This window comes from Stomoxys calcitrans, chromosome 1, assembly GCF_963082655.1.
Source record: "Stomoxys calcitrans chromosome 1, idStoCalc2.1, whole genome shotgun sequence".
NCBI classification, from domain to species: Eukaryota; Metazoa; Arthropoda; class Insecta; order Diptera; family Muscidae; genus Stomoxys; species Stomoxys calcitrans.
This window is the reverse complement of record NC_081552.1, coordinates 223,247,960-223,273,013: the sequence shown is the minus strand read 5'-3', so window position 1 is coordinate 223,273,013 and position 25,054 is coordinate 223,247,960. Positions and strand designations below refer to the sequence as shown.

At 40.7% G+C, this 25,054-nt stretch overlaps 1 protein-coding gene across 1 annotated transcript; it reads left to right on the top strand.

The window, feature by feature from the left end:
• The first annotated feature begins 5,634 nt into the window (after positions 1-5,634).
• On the top strand, positions 5,635-14,514 carry LOC106083519 (proton-coupled amino acid transporter-like protein CG1139). The gene is made up of 7 exons (XM_013246603.2): positions 5,635-5,771; positions 5,829-6,101; positions 6,164-6,393; positions 6,455-6,591; positions 13,709-13,887; positions 13,959-14,131; positions 14,202-14,514. The coding sequence occupies exons 1-7, from the start codon at positions 5,728-5,730 to the stop codon at positions 14,495-14,497; spliced, it is 1,332 nt and encodes a 443-aa protein (XP_013102057.2). The 5' UTR covers positions 5,635-5,727; the 3' UTR covers positions 14,498-14,514.
• Positions 14,515-25,054: the final 10,540 nt, after the last annotated feature.

Here is a 25,054-nt window from a genome sequence, read left to right as displayed (position 1 = left end):
CGAGGAAAGCGTTGTGCAAAGTTTTGGCAAGATTGGTCAAAAAATGCGTTTTCAGTGGCTCTAGGAGTGAAAATCGGGCGATACATATATATGAGAGCTATATATAAGTCTGAACCGATTTCTATGAAATTCACGGATAATATCGAGTATTTTAAGAAAATCCTTCCTGACAAATTTCGAGAGAATCGGTTAACAAATGACTATTTTATTGCAATATTACTGCAAATCGGACGAACATATATATGGAAGCTATATCTAAATCTGAAACGATTTCGATTAAACCTTATGGACATTGTGGAAGTCGTCGAGGAAAGCGTTGTGCAAAGTTTTGGAAAGATTGGTCAAAAAATGCGTTTGCAGTGGCTCTAGGAGTGAAAATCGGGCGATATATATATATATGAGAGCTATATATAAATCTGTATCGATATCTATGAAATTTTCAGGTAATGTCGAGTGTTGTTAGATAATCCTTCCTGCCAAATTTCGAGAAAATCGGTCAACAAATTACCATTTTATTGCAATATTACTGCAAATCGGACAAACATATATATGGGAGCTATATCCAAATCTGAACCGATTTCGAGCAAACTGCTCGGATATTGTGGTGGTCATCGGAGAAGGTGTTGTACAGAATTTTGGAAAGATTGGTCAATAAATGCGCTTGCAGTGGCTCTATGAGTGAAAATCGGGCGATATATATATATATATATATATGAGAGCTATACCTAATCTGAACCGATTTCTATGAAATTCACCTATAATGTCGAGAGTCAATAGAAAATCCATCCTGCCAAATTTCGAGAGAATCGGTTGACTAAAGACCATTTTATTGCAATATTACTGCAAGTCGGACGAACATATATATGGGAGTTATATCTAAATCTGAACCGATTTCGAGCAAACTTCTCAGATATTGTGGTAGTCATCGAGGAAAGCGTTGTGCAAAATTTTGGCAAGATTGGTCAAAAAATGCGCTTGCAGTGGCTCAAGGAGTGAAAATCTGGCGATCTAACATATATGAGAGCTATATATAAATCTGAACCGATTTCTGTGAAATTCACCTATAATGTCGAGTGTTGTTAGAAAATCCTTCCTGTCAAATTTCGAGAGAATCGGTTGACAAAAGACCATTTGATTGCATTTTAACTGAAAATCGGACGAACATATATATGGGAGTCGAGAGTCCACAGAAAATCCTTCCTGCAAAATTTCGAGAGAATCGGTTGACAAATAACGATTTTACGTCATTATTACTGAAAATCGGACGAACATATATATGGGAGCTATATCCAAATTTGAACCGAGTTTTTCCAATTTCAATATGCTTCATCTCCAGGCCGAAAAACATGCCTATACCAAATTTGAAGACAATCGGATGAAAACTGCGACATGTACTTTGTACACAAATTAACATGGACAGACGGACAGACAGACGGACATGGCTAAATCGAATCAGAAAGTAATTCTGAGTCGATCGGTGTACTAATCAATGGTTCTAACTCTCTTCCTTCTGGGTGTGACAAACAAATGCACTATGCAACAATACCCTGAGAAGGCTCACAGATGTTGGGCGCTATGTAGACGCACCGTAGGCACGAAATGGGGCCTGAATCCTAGGACCATACAACAAGTTCGGAGAACATGTTGCCTTGGCATAGGCGGAGTGATGACTACCACGACCACTAGGGCACTGAAGACTATTCTAGATATCCGACCCATTGACATACTGATTAAGTGGGAGGAATGGATTGAGGATGGGAGCAGCTCATGCCATCGCGGTATAATCGAGGCGACGATAGGAAACCTGGAAGGAAGGGAAGAGGTTTCCGCTCGGATACCTGAGATGAACCTTGAAGTCGAGTACGAGGCACTGCTGACACCGACACAGTCTTGGATTAACGGAACCCCAGGTATTGCCATCTGGAAGATCATGTTACTCGGATGGATCAAAGTAGGAGGACAAAGTGGGCCTGGGGGTATACATTGAGAACCCAAGAACAGAGATCTGTTTTAGACTGCCTGACCATAATATGACCCTGCAGGCGGTCATTCGAGCGATTACGGAATGCTTGAAGCAGTGTGGTGCTAATGCGAGAACGTCGAGTGTGAACATCTTTACCGACAGTAAAATTGCCATAAGGGCAATAACAACCAGGACGGTAAGGTCACGAACAGTCTTGCAGTGTAAGAAGGATATTAACGTCTTCTTGGAGGATGGGAAAATCCGCATCGTTTGGGTGCCGGGCCATAACGGAGTAAGGGGAGATGTGAAGGGCAGACGATTTGGCAGTGGAGGCCAGAGGACTGCCGTCAATAAACCTGGTTAACCCGAAGCCTTTCGGGTCGATGCAGTCCGCGATAAGGGAGTGGGCGACGAATGCGCATGCAACGAAAATCCTATGGGGGAGGTCCAGATCGTGAAAAGACGAGGCTATTACTGAAAGGAAGCTAGAAGAAGGTCAGTATAGTTATTGGTATCATAACGGGACACATAGGACTACGAGCTCATTTAGGTTACTTTATAGTTTTTAAGAGAGCATAACAAGCCGATTACTGGCTTAGGTGTATGTCCATAGTGGCATGGGGCGGATTCAAATCTGCACCCTCTTTTCAACCTAACCTAACCTACAATACCCTGTACCACAGTTGTGGTGTAAAACGGCTTGCTATATCCACCACCATAGGATGGGGGTATACTAATCTAATCATTCCGTGAGTAAGACCTCCAAATATTAATCTAGGATTCCCTTAGGTATATATATTCTTAATAGTCTCGAAATTTTGCGCCGATCTAGCCGTGTCCGTCCGTCTATCGAAATCACGATAGCGATCGATCACGTAGAGCTAGCCGCCTGAAATTTTACACAGATACTTTAGATTGATGTAGCTCGTTGGGAATCGGGCCATATCGATTAAGATTTTGATATAGCTGCCATATAAACCGATCTCTCGATTTGACTTCTTGACTTGACCCTGGAAGTCGCAATATTTGTCCGATTTGGCTGAAATTTTGCACAAAGTATTCTGTTATGACTTACGATAACTGTGCCGTGTACGGTTCAAATCGGTCATGAACCTGATATAGCTCTCATATAAACCAATCTCCCGATTAGACTTCTTGAGCCCCTGGAAGCCGCAATCTGTGTCCTAGTTGGCTGAAATTTTGCACATAGTGTTCTATATTGACTTCCAACAACTGTGCCAAGTACGGTTCAAATCTGGCAAGAACATGATATAGCTCCCATATCAACCGATCTCCCGATGCGCCCGAGGCTTTTTTTCCGATTTGGATGATATTGTGTATATGGTGATCTGTTATGACCCTTAACAACTGCGCCAAGTACGGTCCAATTCGGTCTATATAGCTCCCATATTTTAGCAGAATTCATGGTGGTGGGTTCCCAAGATTCGGCCCGGCCGAACTTGGCACGCTTTTACCTGTTATACCCTCCACCATAGGATAGGGGGTACACTAATTTCATCATTCTGTTTGTAACTACTCGAAATATTCGTTTTAGACCCCATAAAGTATATATATTCTTGATCCTCGCGACATTTTATGTTGATCTAGCCATGTCCGTCCGTCTGTCTGTCTGTCGAAAGCACGCTAACTTCCGAAGAAGTAAAGCTAGCCGCTTGAAATTGTGCACAAATACTTCTTATTAGTGTACGTCGGTTGGTATTGTAAATGTGCCATATCGGTCCATGTTTTGATATAGATGCCATATAAACCGATCTTGGGTTTTGACTTCTTGAGCCTCTAGAGTGCGTAATTCTTATCGGACTGGAATGAAATTTTGCACGACGTGTTTTGTCATGATATCCAACAACTGTGCCAAGTATGGTTCAAATCGGTCCATAACCTAATATAGCTGCCATATAAACCGATCTTGGGTCTTGACTTCTTGAGCCTCTAGAGGGCGCAATACTTATCCAATTTGAATGAATTTTTGCACGAAGTATTTTGTTATGATATCTAACAACTGTGCCAAGTACGGTTCAAATCGGTCCATAACCTGATATAGCTGTCATATAAACCGATCTTGGGTCTTGACTTCTTGAGCCTCTACAGGGCGCAATTCTTATCCAATTTGAATGAATTTTTGCACGAAGTATTTTTTTCTTACTTTCAACAACTGTGTCAAATAAGGTTCAAATCGGTTCATAACCTGATATAGCTGCCATATAAACCGATCTGGGGTCTTGAGATCTTGAGCCTCTAGAGTGCGCAATTCTTATCCGATTGGAATGAAATTTTGCACGACGTGTTTTGCTATGATATCCAACAACTGTGCCAAGTATGGTTCAAATCGGTTCATAACCTGATATAGCTGTCATATAAGCCGATCTTGGGTCTTGACTTCTTGAGCCTCTACAGGGCGCAATTCTTATCCAATTTGAATGAAATTTTGCACAGCGTGTTTTGTTATGATATCTAACAACTGTGCCAAGTACGGTTCAAATCGGTCCATAACCTGATATAGCTGTCATATAAACCGATCTTGGGTCTTGACTTCTTGAGCCTCTACAGGGCGCAATACTACTTATCCAATTTGAATGAATTTTTGCACAAAGCATTTTGTTACAATATTCAACAACTGTGCCAAGTATGGTTTAAATCGGTTCATAACCTGACATAGCTGTCATATAAACCGATCTGGGGTCTTGACTTCTTGAGCCTCCAGAGTACGCAATTCTAATCCGATTTGGCTGAAACTTTGCATGACATATTTTATTCTTACTTTCAACAACTGTGTCAAATAAGGTTCAAATCGGTTCATAACCTGATATAGCTGCCATATAAACCGATCTGGGATCTTGACTTCTTGAGCCTCTAGTGGGCGCAATTATTATCCGATTTGCCTGAAATTTTGTACGACTGATCCTCTCATCACCATCAACATGCTTGTTTATTGTGGTCTGAATCGGTCTTTAGCCCGATACAGCTCCCATATAAATCGATCTCTCTATTTTACTTCTTGAGCGCCCAAAGGCTGACATTTAACACTGGTCTCAAACATATAATTGAATTGTGGTCCAAACCGGACCCTATCTTAATATCGCTCAAATAGCAGAGCAAATCGTTTCTTATATCCTTTTTTGCCTAAGAAGAGATGCCGGGAAAAGAACTCGACAAATGCGATCCATGGTGGAGGGTATATAAGATTCGGCCCAGCCGAACATAGCACGCTTTTACTTGTTTTTCCTTAACAATTTATGAGGGCAAAACGACTCGTGTGCTACAAGTCTAAGCTTGTGAGCCCAAATAAATTCGTGAATTGTGTTAAATAAAAACAGTCCTGAATAATGTCAAATTATAAAAATCATAGCATTATAGACTCTCAACTTATTTCGATAGACCTCCCATAGCTCCCCTCAATTACCTTAACCGGTCGCCATAAACGTCCTTCATGCATATTCTCCGATATTTCCTAGATTTCTATTCCATCAGCCGGACAAGCCGCTATGTAGGCGGATGTTGTCCCGCACTCCATAGATAGAACTAAATCCGAGGCTACTTTTCGTAAAAAAAAACTTCCTGGCAACTCTGGTTTGATATCTACTCTTCTTAGAAAGTATTTCTACACCTCATTGTTTTGAAAAAAGCCTTAAAATTGGTGTTTGATTTTCTTTTCATTTTATTTTCAATATTCATCCGGCATATCTGGCAAATTTATTTCTTCTCCAACTTTTTTTTTTATTGAGCTACCTACCAAGAAACTAAAAATGGATTATGATCCCTATCGAAACCGTGAAACCAAAAATTTGGGGTAAGTAATTGACATAGCAATGAAGGAAAGTCTAATGGCAAAAATTCTTCCCGTTAGCTATTGCGGCGCTTTTATGAATATGGTGAAATGTCTCTTTGGCACTGGCATACTGGCTAGCCCCTTGGCCTTTAGAAATGTGGGCTGGCTCATGGGTTTCCTGGCATCGGCCGCTGTGGTGGCCATCATGACCATATCGGTGCACATACTCATACGAGGCATGGTGGAAGTTAGTCGCAGACGTCAAGTGCCCTATATGTCCTTTCAGAAGGCCATGTGTGAGGGTCTAATGGAAGGTCCTGAATGGTTACATCGCAATCGTGTAATAGCTGAGTAGGTTCAGATGTTTAGCCCAAAGAGGGGAGTCTCTTTAAGATCCGTTTTTCTTTTGGCAGATATTTTGTTTTATTTTTCATGCTGGGATTTTATTTTGGCGTTGGTTCTGTCTATGTTGTCTTCATTGCCGATAGTGTCAATAAACTATTGGAGCACTATTGGTCCATTGAGCTGGATAGCCGTCTGATAATGTGTCTCGAGATTATACCACTCACCATGATTTTTATGATACGCCGATTGAAGGCCTTGGTCCCTTTTAGTGCTTTGGCCAATGTTTTGCTTTTTTCGGGTTTGTATTCTGGACAATAGGTTTTTATAAGTAAAAATAATGACCAGGTCTGTGTTTTCAGCCCTTATTGCCATTATGGGCTACATAATAGTCGATGGAGACATGCCCGCTTTGGAGGAAAGAGAAGCTATAAATGATTTGGCCGAAATGCCTCTATTTGTGGGAACAATTTTATTTGGATGTTCCTCGCTTGGTGTGGTAAGTACAAACTCCACAATTCGCAAAAACAAGCATTTTATTAGGTTAGGTAAGGTTGAAGAAAGGTTGCGCCCTCCCAGGGAGCGTGGATACCTCTGACGAGCTGTTCGATGGTATCAATACATTCCGCAAAACGCAGGGTAAAGATGTCCCCTCTATACTCACAGCTCATCGTTTGTATGAGTGCGCCCCCTACAGAGTTCCAATTCGCTCGTTAAACAGATCCTCCTCTTGGGACAGATAATCTGGTGAAATCCTACCGGATGCACTGCCGATATTGATGACTGCATAAGTCAGCTCATCTCTGTTGTGCTTCCTTGCCATTCCGGCGTAAGAGGGCGGCTCCTTAGCATTCTCAGCGATCATTTTCCCCTACCGTGATGGCTGTGGCCTCGTTTTGGAAGTCACAGTCCTCCATGAAGACTCAGGGGCCGTGCGCGCTTCATTCGTTCCTGTTCCGACTTGAATCTCCCTCCATAGGACACTGTCTGGAGTCTCCATTGTGGGAGGGCTGGCTTGGTTTTTCCCAGAGTACTTGAAAGCGGGGATCATCATAGCGCAGAGGTTAGCATGTCCCCCTATGACGCTCAGAAAAAATTTTCAGCGGTGGTTTTCCCCCTCCTAATGCTGGCAACATTTGTGAGGTACTATGCCATGTAAAACTTCTCTCCAAAGAGGGTTCGCACTGCGGCTAACGCTGACGGACTCGGCTATAAAAAGGAGGCACCACATCATTGAGCTTAAAACTTGAATCGGACTGCACTCATTGATATGTGAGAAGTTTGCTTCTATTCCTTAGCGGAATTTTCTGGGGCAAAATTTGCAATATGCTTCCAGAAGGCTTGGAGGCCACCGTGGTGCACAGTTTTGCATTTCCGCCTATGACGCCGAGTGCCTGGGTTCAAATCCCGGCGCGAACATCAGAAAAATTTTCAGCGGTGGTTTTCCCTTTACTAATGCTGGCTACATTTGTAAGGTATACTGCCATATTAAAAATTCTCTACCAAGTGGTGTCGCTTTAGGGCACGCCGTTTGGACTCGGCATAGGAAAGGAGGCTCCTCATCATTGAGCTTAAACATTAATCGGACTGCACTCATTGATATGAGAGAAGTATCCCCCGTTTCTTAATGGAATGTTTATGGGAAATTTAGTAGTTAGAAATAGGTTTCGAGTATAGGACCTTCTTAAGCGTAAAGGCAGGCATCTGATGTAGGCTCCAAGGAGCTGCAGAATTCCATCCAGGATTTGTTCCGAGCCCTTTTTAGCACGTCCTGACCTAGTCCCCAAGCGTTCGAGGCGCTCCTTCCATCTCTCGACAAGGCTTGATTTCATAAGACTCGGACAGTCAGCACTACCTGACTGTCCACACAGTCCCACAAGACTGCCGCACCAGACTCAGGATCACATCCAAGGCTCTGAGAATCGCAAACAGCTCAGGCTGAAAGACACTACACCCCTCCAGGAGTCTATATATTTGCCTAATTCCTAGGAATTTAACATAAACCGCTGCCCAGGTGTCCTATATAGCTTGAGGGACCCAAGAAGGGCGGGACGACCAGAGCCCAAAGCTCCGTCACCAGGAAGATAACCTCCAGATCGCCATCAAAGAAATTTTGGGCGGACATAAAGTCCGTGGCGTCGTCAAGGCCTCGTCGTCGTCCCATGCCAGCGACCTTGCGAAGAACAAACGAATGCCTGAGGGCAGTCCTCAATACTCAATTGCAAATGTTTCAGATCAATTATCGCATTCCGTACCGCTCTTGGAGCACTCCTCCATCATAGCATATGTGGGCCTTCTCAATGCGCTACAGTTCAGTTTTCTGTCAAAGATCACTCCCAAATATTTTCCCTTACGGATATCAAATTCGCTCTGTTGAGGAAACATGGCTTCTGGACTAGGCCAATCTTCCCATTTATAGTAAATAGGATGATTTCAGTTTTCTCTGGATAAACGTTTTGGCGCCCAGGTATAATCTAGTAATATGCTATTTCCAAGACCCTTTTGGGCTTTTTGTATAAACGATACCCCTGCCTCTGGGAAAAATACTAAAACTACGCTTTGCCCTGGGAAAGAGTTCTAAAACTATCAATTCCCTTAGGAAAGTGTACTAAAACTACCCTTTCTCTAGGAAAGGTGTAAACTATCCTTTCTCTTAGGAAAGAGTACTAAAAATATACTTTCTCTTAGGAAAGGGTATTATAACTACCCATAGGAAAAGGAACAAAAACTTCCCTTTCCCATAGGAAAGGGTACTAAAACTTCCCTTTACCTTACGAAAGAGTACCAAAACTACGCTTTCCCCTAGGAAAGAGTACTAAAACTAAGCTTTCTTCTAGGAAAGAGTACTAAAACTACGCTTTCCCCTAGGAAAGAGTACTAAAACTAGGTTTTTCCCCAAGAAAAGAGTACTAAAACTACGCTTTTGCCTGGGAAAGAGTACTTAAACTATGCCTTCCATAGCAAAGAGTACTAAAACTACGCTATCCCCTGGGACAGAGTACTAAAACTATGCTTTCCCCTAGGAAAGAGTTCTAAAACTACGCTTCCCCTAGGAAAGAGTATTAAAATTAGGCTTTTCCCTACGAAAGAATACTAAAACTACAATTTCTTCTGGGAAAGAGTACTAAAACTACACTTTCTCATAGGAAAGAGTACTAAAACTACGTTTTCCTCTGGAAAAAATTTGAACCACAACTAGGCTTTCTTCTAAAAGAGAGAGTACTAAACTACGCTTTCACATAGAAAAGAGTAGTAAAACTACGCTTTTCCCTAGGAAAGAGTACTAAAACTACACTTCTCCTAGGAAGGAGTACCAGAACTACGCTTTCACCTAGGAAAGAGTACTAAAACTACGCTTTCCCCTAGGAAAGAGTTCTAAAAGTACGCTTTCCCTAGGAGAGAGTACTAAAACTAAGCTTTTCCCTAGGAAAGAGTACTAAAAGTACGCTTTCCCCTAGGAAAGAATACTAAAACATTCCCCCGGTAAAAGGTATCAAAACCCTTTCCCCTAATTAAGGATACCAAAACTACTCATTTTTTCAGGAAAGGGTACAAATATCACCATTTCTCCTGGGAAAGAGTACTTAAACTAAGCTTTCCCCTAAGAAAGAGTACTAAAACTACGTTTTCCCCTAGGAAGGAGTACTAAAACGAGGCTTTCCTCTGGGAAAGAGTGTTAAAACTACGTTTTCATATAGGAGAGAGTACTAAAACTATGCTTTCGCCTAAGAAAGAATACTAAAACAACGCTTTTCCCTAGAAAATAGTACTAAAACTACTATTTCTTCTAGGAAAGAGTACTAAAACTATGCTTTCCCCTAAGAAGGAATACTAAAACTACACTTTCCCCCGGTAAAGGATACTTAAACTACCCTTTCCCCTAGGAAAGGATACTAAAGCTACCCTTTCCCCTAGTTAAGGACACAAAAACTACCCTTTCTTCGAGGAAAGAGTACTAAAATTACTCTTTCTTCGAGGAAAGAGTACTAAAATTACCCTTTCTTCGAGAAAAGAGTACTAAAATGACCCTTTCCCCTAGGAAATGGTACTAAAACTACCCTTTCCTCTAGATTAGGGTACAAAACTTTGCCTTTCTCCTAGGAAAAGGCTCTAAAACTACGCATTCCCATCGGAAAGGATACTAAAGCTACCCTTTTCCCTAGCTGGCAAAGAGTACTAAAACTACGCTTCTCCCTAGGAAACAGTACTAAAACTACGTTTTCCCCTAGGAAGGAGTACTAAAACTACCATTTCCTCTGGGAAAGATTGTTAAAACTATGTTTTACCATAGGAGAGAGTACTAAAACTATGCTTTCCCCTAAGAAGGAATACTAAAACTACGCTTTCCCCTGGTAAAGACTACTAAAAAAAAGAATCCTTGCCTTTGGAAAGAGTACTAAAACTACCATTTCTTATAGGAAAGAATACTAAAACTATGCTTTCCCCTAAGAAAGTATACCAGAACTTTCCCCTGGTAAAGGGTACTAAAACTACCCTATCCCCTAGGAAAGGATACTAAAGCTATCCTTTTCCCTATCTAAGGGCACCAAAACTACACTTTCTTTGAGGAAAGAGTACTAAAGGGGTATTAAAATTACCCTTTCCCCTAGGAAAAGTTACTAAAACTACGCTTTCCCTTGGGAAGGAATACTAAAAATACCCTTTCCCCTTGCTAAGGGCACTAAAGCTACCCTTTTTTCGAGGAAAGGATACTAAAGCTACCCTCTTTCCTAGCTGAGGGTACTAAAACTACACTTTCTTCAAAGAAAGGGTACAAATATAATCATTTCTCCTAGCAAAGGGTACTTAAACTACGCTTTCCCCTAGGAAAGAGTACTAAAACTACGTTTTCCCCCTAGGAAAAAAGTGTTAAAACTACGTTTTTACATAGGAGAGAGTTCTAAAACTATGATTTCGCCTAAGAAAGAATAGTAAAACTACGTTTTTCCCTGGGAAAGAGTACTAAAAGTACGCTTTCCCTTAGGAAAGAGTACTAAAAGTACGCTTTCCCCTAGGAAAGAGTACTAAAAGTACGCTTTCCCCTTGGAAAGAGTACTAAAAGTACGCTTTCCCCTAGGAAAGAGTACTAAAAGTACGCTTTCCCCTAGGAAAGAGTACTAAAACTACCATTTCTTCTAGGAAAGAGTACTAAAGTAGTTTTTCTTTCTTAGGGGAAAGCATAGTTTTCCCCTAAGAAAGAAAAACTACGCTTTCCCCTAGTAAAGGATACTTAAACTACCCTTTCCTCTAGGAAAGGATACTAAAGCTTCCCTTTCCCCTAGCTAAGGGCACTAAATCTACCCTTTCTTCGAGGAAAGGATACTAAAGCTACCCTTTCCCCTTGCTGAGGACACAAAAACTACCCATCCTTCGAGGAAAGGGTACAAATATTACCATTTCTCCTGGGAAAGAGTACTTAAACTACGCTTTCCCCTAGGAAAGAGTACTAAAACTACGTTTTCCCTAGGAAGGAAACTAGGCTTTCCTCTGGGAAAGAGTGTTAAAACTACGTTTTCACATAGGAGAGAATACTAAAACTATGAATTCGCCTAAGAAAGAGTACTAAAACTACGCTTTTCCCTGGGAAAGAGTACTAAAACTACGTTTTCCTCTAGGAAAGAGTACTAAAACTACACTTTTTCATAGGAAAGAGTACTAAAACTACGCTTTTCCCTGGGAAAGAGTATTAAAACTACCCTTTCTTCGAGGAAAGAGTACTAAAATTACCCTTTCCCCTAGGAAAGGGTACTTTCCTCTAGATTAGGGTACAAAAATTACCCTTTCCCCTAGGAAAAATTACCCTTTTCCAAAACTACACTTTCCCTTGGGAAGGGATACTAAAGCTACCCTTTCCCCTAGATAGGGGCACTAAATCTACCCTTTCTTCGAGGAAAGGATACTCAAGCTACCCTTTCCCCTAGCTGAGGACACTAAAACTACCCATCCTTCGAGGAAAGGGTACAAATATTACCATTTCTCCTGGGAAAGAGTACTTAAACTACACTTTCCTCTAGGAAAGAGTACTAAAACTACGTTTTCCCCTAGGAAGGAGTACTAAAACTAGGCTTTCCTCTGGGAAAGAGTGTTAAAACTACGTTTTCACATAGGAGAGAGTACTAAAACTATGAATTCGCCAAAGAAAGAGTACTAAAACCACGCTTTTCCCTGGGAAAGTGTACTTAAAGTACACTTTCCCCTAGGGAAGAGTACTAAAACTACACTTTCTCATGAGAAAGAGTACTAAAACTACGCTTTTCCCTAGGAAAGAGTACCGAAACTACGCTTTCCGCTGGGAAAGAGTTCCAAAACTACGTTTTTCCCTAGGAAAGAGTACTAAAACTACTCTTTCCCCTAGGAAAGAGTACTTAAACTACGCTTTCCCCTGGGAAAGAGTACTTAAACTACGCTTTCCCCTGTGAAAGAGTACTAAAACTACCCTTCTTCCAGGAAAGGGTACAAAAATTACTCTTTCCCCTAGGAAAGGGTACTATTGGGTTGCCCAAAAAGTAATTGCGAATTTTTTAAAAGAAAGTAAATGCATTTTTAATAAAACTTAGAATGAACTTTAATCAAATATACTTTTTTTTTACACTTTTTTTCTAAAGCAAGCTAAAAGTAAAAGCTGATAACTGACAGAAGAAAGAATGCAATTACAGAGTCACAAGCTGTGAAAAAATTTGTCAACGCCGACTATATGAAAAATTCGCAATTACTTTTTGGGCAACCCAATACAATTACCCTTTCCTCTAGAAAGGCATATTAGAACTACCCTTTCTTCCAGCAAAAGGTACTTAACTACCCTTTGCCCCAGGGGGCAAAAGGGTACCCAAAAGGGTAGGGTAGTACCCAGAAGGGTACTAAAACTTCAACAAAATGTTGGCAAACTTTCTCCAAAGAAAAAATTCCGTTTGTCTCTGGACAGAATTTCTGCAAACTTTTGTTTAATCCACTACCATTGGGCACTTCAATATATTGACCTGCGACCCTATAGAGAATATATGTTCTTGATCGTGTGCACATTCTTAGACGATCTAGCACTGTCCTCCTCAATACTTAATTTGTATTCGATTTGGCTGGAAATGTAGTTTGTGTATTGCTATGACTTCCAACATCCGTGGAAGTGATGCTCCCATATAAACCGATATACCGATTGGACTTCTACGACCGCTAGATGCTTAAATGTTTGTCTTATTTGGCAGAAATTTGGTATATATTGGGTTGCCCTAAAAGTAATTGCGGGTTTTTTTTAAAGAAAGTAAATGTATTTTTAATAAAGCTTAGAATGAACTTTAATCAAATATACTTTTTTTACACTTTTTTTCTAAAGCAAGCTAAAAGTAGCAGCTGATAACTGACAGAAGAAAGAATGCAATTACAGAGTCACAAGCTGTGAAAAAATTTGTCAACGCTGACTATATGAAAAATCCGCAATTTCTTTTTGGGCAACCCAATATAAGTGCATTTGAGGACATTTTCAGTAGATTCCATGGTGGTGGGTCTCAAGATTCGACTCAGCCGAACTTTGTATATTTTTACTTGTAAATGAATCAAATATTTTCCACCCGACTATGATCCATTTGAAACTTTTTAACATTTTTGGCATTTTTTCATACTAGTTCTTGGCTATAGAATCGGATATGATAAAACCAAAGCAATTTATAAGTAAATTTGGTGTACTCAATGCTGGAATGTTGATTAATTACCTGACCATGGGATTATTTGCCTTTTTGGGCTATTGGAAGTTTGGTGATGCCTTGGAGGGAAGCATTACTCTCAATATACCGGATGATATTATGTAAGTGCTTCAATATTAGATTGATCCTTTTGTTTCCTCTAATATGTCAATTCAATTATCAAATTCTGCAGACTATCTCAAGTTATTACAATCACTTATATTTTGGCTGTTTTCATTACATATCCTCTTCAATGTTATGTTATTGTGGATATACTATGGATTAATGGAGCTGCAACAAAATATCCCAGCGAACAACACTTGTGGCGTGAGACAGTTTTGAGATGTTTCATTGTTATGACGACAGGTACATTCTTACATAAATATGTTAGCTTCCCACTTTGTTCATCATTGGTTTCTTTCTTTCTGTTTTGCAGTTTTAGTTGCCATTTGCATTCCGAAATTCGATTTGATTTTATCTTTGGTCGGCTGTGTTACTGTGACTATTCTAAGCATTTCTTTTCCAGCCGTTTTGGATATTTGTCTACGTTTTACCTCTGATTTTGGTCCTTACAAAATTTATCTATGGCGTGATTTGTTTTTGTTAATCTTCGGTGTGGCCTGTTGTATATCTGGTATGATTGGAGCTATTTTGGACATTATGGGATCTGGTGGAGATTATGCAGTGGACTTTGAAAAAGCATACAACATTTCATTAAAAACAATCGCTTAAAATTCAGAAGTTATGTACTTTTTGTGGTTTTTATATGAATACTAGCTGACCCGGGGCCGCTCCGCTGCGCCTTCTTTTACTTTATATGGAACAAAATTTTCCTTGGAATATTTATTTTCGACAATTAAAGAGCTTTTAGTGAAATACCATGCTACGAAAACAGTATATCGCTTGACAAACAGTTTAACAAATTAAGTGCCTTTATCTGAATCCCATCTTTATTGGTCTACGAGTTTAAGTTTGAATGTAAGGTGTACTCCATTCTCTAAATACTTCATTTCAGCCCGATATTCTCATGATGTCTGATTTAGTGGTGTTTTCGGGGGAAAGGTGCTTCCCCAGACACTTGTCTCTGAAAAAATATCAGTATCGTGCTCTTCTCTCAAATACCATTCATTTTAACCCCACATTGCCATAGATTTTAAGAGGAGTTTACAGGATGTGGCGTCCCCCAAACCTATGGCCCCAAAATTGGTTATCAAATTCGTTTTCTAATCCCAAATACCTCTCATTTGAATCACATATTGGCATGATCGAAAATTGTTTACCCTTTGGGGGGTGTTTTGGGGAAGGGGTGATGCCCTTAATACATGGTCCTACATTTGGATATCAAATACCTATTCTACTCCCAAATACCTTTATTTGAGCCCCATATTGCGATGGTCAGCAAAAAAATTGGGGTAGACCCCCAGAATATTGCCCCGAAAGTGGATATCAATTCTTGCTCTACCCCCCAATACCATTCATTTAAGCCCCACATTGACATGGTCGGTAAATATGCCCGATTTAGGGGTGTTTAGCAAATTGGGGTGGTCCACCAAACACTAAGTCCAGAAAATATAACAGCAATGTGCTCTATTCTCATATATTTGAACCCCATATTGCCATTGGCCTCAAAATTGGATGTCAAATTCGTTTTCTATTCTCAAATATCATTCACTTAAACCCCCTTATTGAAATAGCCAGCAATTATATCCGGTTTGGGGTATGGGCCCTAAAAACTATGAATATCGGGCTCCACTGTCTTGAAGACCCAAATTGTCTTGGTGAGCAAATACGTCCTACTTGGGGGTTGTTATGGTGGTGGGTCCCAAATGTTGATATCAGATTCATTGTCCACTCCCAAATACCCTTCATTTGAGCTCCATTTTTCCATAATCGGCAAACATGACAGGGTTGGGGGGTGTTTCGGGGGATGGGGCGGCCACTCAGTGACTTGGCTTTGAAAATATATGCAGATTCGTGTTCTACTCTAAAATACCTCCTATTTGAGCCTCATATTGCAATGGTCCGCAAATACTTCCTATTTGGGTGGTGCTGTGGGGGTGGGGTGGCCCCATAGACACTTTTCCCGAACATTGATATAAGATTCGTTCATTACCTCCAATGCCCATTCATTTGAGCCCCATATTGCTATGGTCATAAATGTGTCTTCTTTTAGAGATGTTTTTGGGGATAGGCGGCCCTTCAAACACTTGGCCCGCATCTGGATATGAGATTCGTATTCTATACTCAAATTCCTTTTTATAAGCCCCATATTGCCATGGTCAGTAAATAAGTCCTGTTTGAGGGGTGTTTTGAGGAAGGGGTGGACCCCCGGAAACTTTGTCCCAAATTTGGATATCAGATTCGTATTTAACTCGCAAATACCATTCATTTAAGTCTCATATTGCCATGGTCTATAAATATGCCCGATTTAGGGGTGTTTTGGGGTCCGACAATTGACATACCAGATACGTTATCTAATCTTAAATACCTTTCATTTGAGTCCCATATTGTCGTGATTGGGGTAAGTATATGTTTTGTAGGGTTTAGGGTGGGGCGGCCCCCTAAGTACCCCATCCGATATTTGGATACCAAATTTTTATTTTAGGGGTACTATAGGAGAGCATACAAAATTGCGATTAAATTGCACCGCCCATCTCCGAAATTTGGCGTTTCTGAAAATTAGGCTAAGGGGGAGGGTCCGCTCCCCCTTCAGATATCAAAAAATTTAATGCCCCCAAAAACTTGGTCCGACAATTGATTATCAGATACGTTTTCTAATCTTAAATGCCTTTCATTTGAGTCCTATATTGTCGTGATTGGTCTAAATATATGGATGCTAGGTTTTGAGGTAGGGCGCTCCCCCTAGGTACCCTATACGAAATTGGGATACCAAACTTTTGTTTCTAGGTTACTATAGGAGAGCATACAAAATTGCGATTATATTGCACCGCCCATCTCCGAGATCTGGAGTTTCTGAAAATTAGGGTAAGGGGGAGGGTCCGCTCCCTCTTCAGATATCAAAAAATTTAATGCCCCCAAAAACTTGGTCCGACAATTGATTATCAGATACGTTTTCTAATCTTAAATACCTTTCATTTGAGTCCCATATTGTCGTGATTGGTGTATATATATATTTGGTATGAATTGAGGTGAGCCGCTCCCCCTAGGTACCCTATCCGAAGTTGGGATACCAAATCAATCACGCCAATATGGGACTCAAATGAAAGGTATTTCGGCTTAGAAAACATATCTGATGTTCAATTGTTGGACCAAGTATTTGGGGGACCACCTCACCCCCGAAAACACTCCTAAATCTGACATCATAAGAATATCGGGCTGAAATAAAATATTTTAAAAATGGAGTACACCTTACATCGAAACTTAATTTCGTGGACCAATAAAGATCATATGGGATTCGTAGAAAGGCACTTTTATTGTTAAACTGTTGGTCAAGCGATATATTGGTTGCCCAAAAAGTAATTGCGGATTTTTTAAATGAAAGTAAATGCATTTTTAATAAAACTTAGAATGAACTTTAATCAAATATACTTTTTTACATTTTTTTTCTAAAGCAAGCTAAAAGTAACAGCTGATTACTGACAGAAGAAAGAATGCAATTACAGAGTCACAAGCTGTGAAAAAATTTGTCAACGCCGACTATATGAAAAATCCGCAATTACTTGTTGGGCAACCCTATACTATATTCGTAGCATGGTATTTGACTAAAAGCTCTTTAATTGTTGAAAATAAATATTCCAAGGAAAATTTTGTTCCATATGAAGTAAAAGAAGGCGCAGTGGAGCGGGCAGCTAGTTTTGTACAAATATTTAGCAGTAAACCCACCACCATGGTTCCAAAGTTTCGCCCAGCCGAACTTTGCACACTTTTTCTGGCTTAGTCTTTCAGAGTACCCAGCAAGTCGATTACTGGCTAAGATACTTTGGAGAATCATTGAGACTTTTGAATATTCCTTGAAAATATCCCAACAAAAAAAACTTGAAAACAAATTGCTTTCCTCTACCCTTCGTTTTCCTCTATAAATTTCACATGCCTTGCAGCTGTTTTGTGCGATAAGTATCGCCCCAATGCCAACATTACTGGCGGATAGAAACAAAGACCACTGACTGCGCCGCGCATGCGTAATTTGAGACAAATATGCGAATATTTGTCAGGTGACATATTTCAGTCCACTGACTGCACCACAAGAAACACTTGCAACGTGCTGAAAAAGAACACTTGCAACGTGAGCAAACCACCATCATGGATATAGGGGCAGCAGCAGCAGCGGCAGCCAACTTCTGTTTAAAGTGTTGATTTTGAAAATCGGTTAACAGCAGTTGGAAGAGAGCAATCTTGGGTTCACCACTCAGCCAAACGATTGCATTTCATTTCAGAGATATTTGAGGTTTTTTGCCTCATATATCTCCACAATGGGCGCTCTAAATTATGCAACATGTTTTCATATGTCATCTAACATTAATTAGATGTGATATTATGGCATGTTTTGTGTTGGCATAAATGCCATGTTTCCCCCTAGACTGTAGACAAAAAAAGAGCAAAAAAAAAGCACAGAGCAGCGGCTGCTGGGCAAAACGAAAAGAAAAACAAAAACTCTACCGATTTATACTCCTGTAACTGGAATGAGCCAAAAACTTATCCATTCAGTCTGAGAGAGAGAGAGGGAGAACAAGGCCACAAAAAAACTGCAACTGAAAACTGATCATTTGAAATTTTAATGTTTCACAAGACAGGTAACAGCAACAATGGCAACATGCAACATGTGTTTGTTACATGCTCTCTAAGCAGGATGCTGCTGGCTGTTGTTGTGTTTAGTGATGTATGGGAGAACATGAAAAAGATCTAAGGTACACTGGGAGTATTTGATTTCTGTGTTACCTGCAACCAATTCTCCTTTTTTTGGAATCTTTGAACAAAATTTTCCCCAATGCCCAAATATGCTGAAAATTGGAACATCTCGGTCTCAAATAACTCTCGATTTAAAATTTCATCAAAATTGGGTACTAAATGCGCCTATTAAGGGCCCAGAACTTAAAATCAGTAGATCGGCCTATGGAGGCCACCGTAGCGCAGAGGTTAGCATGTCTGCCTATGACGTTGAACTCCTGGGTTCGAATCCTGGCGAGACCATTAGAAAAAATTTTCAGCGGTGGTTTCCCCCCCCTAATGCTGGCAAGATTTGTGAGGTACTATGCCATGTGAAACTTATCTCCAAAGGAGTGTCGCACTGCGGCACTTGCAAAAACCGCTTGCCATGACACGCTCGACATCTGTGTCAAGGAGGCCACATGTCCGCCTATGACGTTGAACGCCTGGGTTCGAATCCTGGCGAGACCATTAGAACAATTTTTCAGCGGTGTTTTTCCCCTCCTAATGCTGGCAAGATTTGTGAGGTACTATGCCATGTGAAACTTCCCTCCAAAGAGGTGTCGCACTGCGGCACGCCGTTCGCACTCGGCTATAAAAAGGAGGCCCCTTATCATTGAGCTTAAACTTGATGACAATGATAAGGGGCCCTTCCTTTTTATAGCCGAGTCCGAACGGCGTGCCGCAGTGCGACACCTCTTTGGAGAGAAGTTTCACATGGCATAGAACCTCACAAATCTAGCCAGCATTAGGAGGGGAAAATCACCACTGAAAATTTTTTCTAATGGTCTCGCCACGATTCGAAACCAGGCGTTCAGAGTCACGGGCGGACATGTGGCCTCCTTGACACAGATGTCCATCGTGTCATGGCATGCGGTTTTTGCAAGTGCACCACCACCAACAACTGAGGACTGTAAAATTAAAAGAACATTTTACAAATGCCAAAACAACAATCGAACATCAATCAAACAGCAGCCCATAACAATCACAACCATTAACAATCGTTGTCGTAGTAATCGTTGTCGGCGGCGGCGGCGGCGGCGTCTTGCAGAATCCCTCAACATAGGCGGCGGCGGATGGCTACTCAACCAACCTTGAATGGGTGGTGGTGGAAGATGATGATGATGATGGTGATGCTTCAAACAACATTTACTTCCATGTTGTTGATGGTGTTTTGTTGTTGTTGTTATGCTACTTGCTGTTGTTGCTACAACATGCCTACATCCTACAATTGTTGTTGTCAGCTAGCTGGACCTTCAGTGGGCATTCTGCGAGACAGTATATCAGTAACACCCCATTCTGGTCATTATTTACAACTTCGACTCACTCGACATAACAGTCAGTGGACACCACCTTCCGATGAGGGTTCATTTTTTTGTTTTTTTTAATTTTGTTTCATTTCAAAAAGCGGCAGTGACATTGAGTAGAATGCTTTTGTTGCTCAAACTGATAATGCTGCCGTTGTTACTTTTGCTGCTGATGCTATGGCGACGGCACTCTATCTTGCGCCTGAACATGTAAAACTAGCAACACTAACATTTATTTTCAATTCCTGACGTACTTTTGCTCCACTGCATTTGTGGCCTAAAAACTGTGCGTATGTCCGTATGTAACGCTGATACTTTTTCTGAACTTTTTCTTTTTCCAGCCTTTGGCGTTGTGAGAATTTTTTTTGAGCTCAGTTGGAGAGCTTTGAAACACAGTTGGGAGCAATAAAATAGCAATGGCAAGGGAAAGTTTTTGAAATGTTGGAAAATTTTTCCATAAAATCTTAATTTTCATAAAATATTCATGAAAATTCAATGGCAACGAAATTGTATTGGGTTGCCCAAAAAGTAATTGCGGATTTTTCATATAGTCGGCGTTGACAAATTTCTTCACAGCTTGTGACTCTGTAATCGCATTCTTTCTTCCGTCAGTTATCAACTGTTACTTTTAGCTTGCTTTAGAAAAAAAGTGTAAAAAAGTATATTGGATTAAAGTTCATTCAAAGTTTTATTAAAAATGCATTTACTTTCTTTTAAAAAAACCGCAATTACTTTTTGGGCAACCCAATATATATAAAATTCAATTTATGTTTGTTTGTTCCGTATAGACTCAAAAACGGCTGAACCGATTACCTTGAAATTCTCACAAAATGTATAGGTTGGTCTGGAAGGAAACATAGACTATATAATTTGGTAATATCGGAAGGGGGGCGGACCCTCCCCCTTACCCCTAAAGTACTACCCAACAATAAAAGTGGACAGATCGGGACAATATGGGACTCAAATGAAAGGTATTCAGGAGTAGAGTACGAATTTCATATTAAAAATTGGCTTTAAGTAACTGGGGGGCCGCCCCAAACCACAAAACCCTCTAAAATGGTCTTTTTGGACAATCATGCAAAGGGGCTGAAATGAAAGGTATTGGGGAGTAGATTGCGAATATGGTCAGGAAGTACAAATAGGCTTTACATTTTGTTGGTTTCGGAAGGGGACGGACCCTCCCCCTTTAGCCAAAAACACCACTCAAAATCAAAAGTGGACCGATCCGGACAATATGAATATCAAATGAAAAGTATGTGGGAGTAGATGACGAATCTGGCATACAAATTCATGGCGAAGTATAGGGGGTCAATCCACCCACACAAAAATGCCCAAAAAGGGCACATTAGCCAATCACGGATATATGGGACTCGGTTTGTTTTTCCCGTATAGACTGAAAAACGGCAGAACCGATTTTCTCGAAATTTTCGCATATTGTGTAGGTTGGTCTGGAAGGAAACATAGGATATAAAATTTTTCGATATCGGAAGGGGAACGGACCCTCCCCTTATGCAAAAAACACAACCCAAAATCAAAAGTGGACCGTTAGGGACAACATAGGTATCAAATGAAAGGTATTGGAGAGTAGCATATGAATATGGTATTAAAATTTGAGTCTAAATACCCATCGGACTGCCCCAACCCCAAAACTTCCCCAAACAGACATATTGGACGTTCATTTGAATATGGGGCTCAAATGAAAGGTATTTGGGAGTAGATTTCGAATATGGCATACAAAATCAGATCGAAGTATAGGGGGTCATGCCAACTCTCAAAAACAACATTAGACCCATTATGACTATATGATACATGGCTGAACCGATTTTCTTAAAATTTTCATAGATTGTGTACGTTTGTCTGGAAGGAAACCTAGGCTTTATAATTTTTAGATATCTGGTGGAGGCGGACCTTCCCCCTTACCCCAAAAACGCATCAAATGAAAGGTATTGGAGACCAGAAAACGAATATGGTATTCAAATTTTGGTCCAAGTACCCAGCGGGCCCTCCCAACCCCAAAACTCCTCTAAACATATAAATTCGAAGTTCATCTCAATATGGGACTCAAATGGAAAGTATTAGGCAGTAGAGTACAAATAGGGCATAAAATATTAGGTCCAAGTAATGGGAGGTCGCCCAACCCCAAATACCCCCAATTGGGCATATTAGCCGACCATGGCTATATGAGACTCAAATGAAAGGTATTTGGGAGTAGATTACGAATATGACATTAAAATTTGCGTTTAAGTCTATGACAATATGGGACTCAAATGAAAAGTATTTAAGAGTAGAAAACGAATTTGATATCCAATTTTGAAGCCAAGTGTTTTGGGGTACGCCCTAATGCACCCCCTAAACTGAACTTGATTTCCGATAAAGAACGAATTTGATATCTATTTTCAGTAAATAGTGCCACGGCCGCCCCAGCCCGAAAATACCCTCCAAACGGTTCATATTTACCGGCCATGGCAGTATGGGGCTCAAATTAAAGGGATTTGGAAGTGCAGCACGAATTTGATATTCATATTTGAGTCGAAATGTCTGAGGTGCTATCCCTTCCCCAAAAAAGTACTTCTCATTACCCAAACCGGACATATTTGAGGGTGTTTTTGGGCTGGGGCGGCCACCGGTTGTTTGCACTGCAAATAGATATCGAATTCGTTCTTTATCCCAAAATGCCGTTGTTTCGGATATGAAGTTCAGTTTATATGAAGTTCAATTTAGGGGGTGACACTCTACACCACCTCCTAAACTGAACTTCATATCCCCCCATACACCTAGGTTCAAAATTGGATATCGAATTCGTTTCCTACTCTCAAATATCTTTTATTTGAGTCCCATATTGTCATAAGGGGTCAATTACCCATTTGACGTATCTTTAGGAGGAAAAGCACCACCTGGACTTGAACGCAAATTTTAATGTCATATTCGTAATCTACTCCCTACTACCTTTCATTTGAGTCCCATATAGCCATGGTCAGCTACTAAGCCCCTTTGGGGGTATTTGGGGGTGGGCGACCTCCCATTACTTAGACCTAATGTTTTATGCCATATTTGAAATCTACTGCCTAATGCTTTTCATGTGAGTCCCATATTGACATGAACGTCGAATATATCTGTTTAGAGGAGTTTTGGGGTTGGGGGGGCCCGCTGGGTACTTGGACCAAAATTTGAATACCATATTCGTTTTCTGGTCTCCAATACCTTTCGTTTGATACCCTTATTGTGCCCATCGGACCACTTTCGGATATGGGTGGCGTTTTTGGGGTAAGGGGGAGGGTCCGCGTCCACCCGATAGCTAAAAATTATATAAGCCATGTTTCCTTTCAGACAAACGTACACAATTTATGAAAATTCTAAGAAAATCGGTTCAGCCATGTATCATATCATCATAATGGGTCTAACGGCGTTTTTGAGGGGTGGCGTGACCCTTTATACTTCAAACTGATTTCGTATGCCAGATTTGAAATCTACTCCCAAATACCTTTTACTTGAGCTCCATATTGAAATGAACGTTCAATATGTCTGTTTGGGGTAGTCTTGGCGTTGGGGCGGCCCGACGGGTACTTAGACTCAAAATTTAATACTCTCCACTACCTTTCATTTGACTTTTTTGATTTTGGGTTGTGTTTTTGGCATAAGGGGGAGGGTCCGTCCCCCTTCCGATACCGAAAATTTATATAGCCTATGTTTCCTTCCAGACCAAAAATTTCAGGAAAATTGGTTCTGCCGGTTTTCAGTCTATACGGAACAAACAAACCGAGTCCCATATATCCGTGATTGGCTAATGTGACCATTATGGGCGTTTTTGTGGTGGTGGGGTGACCCCCTACACTTCGACATAAATTTGAATGCCAGATTCGTTATCTACTCCCGTCTACTTTTCATTTGATACCCATATTGTCCTTATCGGTCCACTTTTGATTTTGGGTAGTGTTTAGGGGGTAACGGTGGAGGGCCGTTCCCTTCAGTTATCAATCTTCTTCTTATACATAAAAATCAATTTGTGTTTGCTTGTAGCTTTGTTTGTTTGTGTGTTCCTTATAGACACAGAAACGGCTGAACCAATTTTCTTAAAATTTTCACAGATGGTGCATAATGATCCCGTGGTGAAAATAGGGTACTACATTTTTTGATATCTGAAGGGGGAGCGCGCCCTTCCCCTTACCATAATTTTCCGAAACGCCAGATCTCGGAGATGGTGGTGCGATTTAAGCGAAATTTTGTGTGCCCCCATATTGTACCCTAAAAATCCAAATTTCGGATGGGGTACCTAAGGGGGCTGCCCCACCCTAAAACCTACCAAACATATATTTAGACCAATCACGTCAATATGGGACTCAAATGAAAGGTATTTAGGATAAGAAAACGTATCTGATATCCAATTGTCGGACCAAGTGTTAGGGGGACCACCCCAAGCCCCAAAACCCCCTATCCTATGGAGGTGGGTATAGAAATAAAAGTTTTGCCTTGTTTTTGTTTGCTCCGAAAAGATTGGTTGATCTTACATGACGGAATCTATGCCTGGAAAGCCTCTCATAAAGGCTTTGTCCAGGCACTCCATAATAAGGTCCACTGTGGACTCCAATATCCATGCGTCTTCTTCTGCTTATGCTGGGTGGGGAGGGGGGCTCCCTGTTGGTTTATCTGTGATTTTTATATGGCTTCCTCCTTCCTCTCTCGAGCTGAACCCTGTAGTGGTTGGAAAAGTCCCACTTTGGGACTTCAATTGAGGCACATTTTCAAATTGGATTTTCGGGTAAAATTCTTTCCTTTGCTATCCCTCCTATCCGCTGCTATTTATTCCACCACTTTGTTGCTTGGCTCTCAAGCGTTTGTGCGCTTGTGCTTGTGCAAGTTGTTCAGAACCTTTTGGGAGCATCATGTATCATTGGCGTCTGCGTATTGTTTTCTGCTGTCATGATTGTGACATTTGAACATTTCTCAAAATTGCCTTCACAATAAAGGCATTCATTTAGTCACAACCTTTTCTCCATAAATGCATGCAGAGAGAAGGAGAAGAAATGAAGATGAGAATTTATGGAATGTTAAGAAAGTTGTCATTCAACAGGTGATTTGATAAAGTCGATTTGAATATGAA

Coding starts and splice junctions, on each gene's coding strand:
- LOC106083519 (XM_013246603.2), top strand. CDS start 5,728: ATGGATTATGATCCCTATCGAAACCGTGAAACCAAAAATTTGGG. Junction 13,888..13,958: donor AATATACCGGATGATATTAT/GTAAGTGCTTCA, acceptor CAAATTCTGCAG/ACTATCTCAAGTTATTACAA. Junction 14,132..14,201: donor TTTCATTGTTATGACGACAG/GTACATTCTTAC, acceptor TCTGTTTTGCAG/TTTTAGTTGCCATTTGCATT.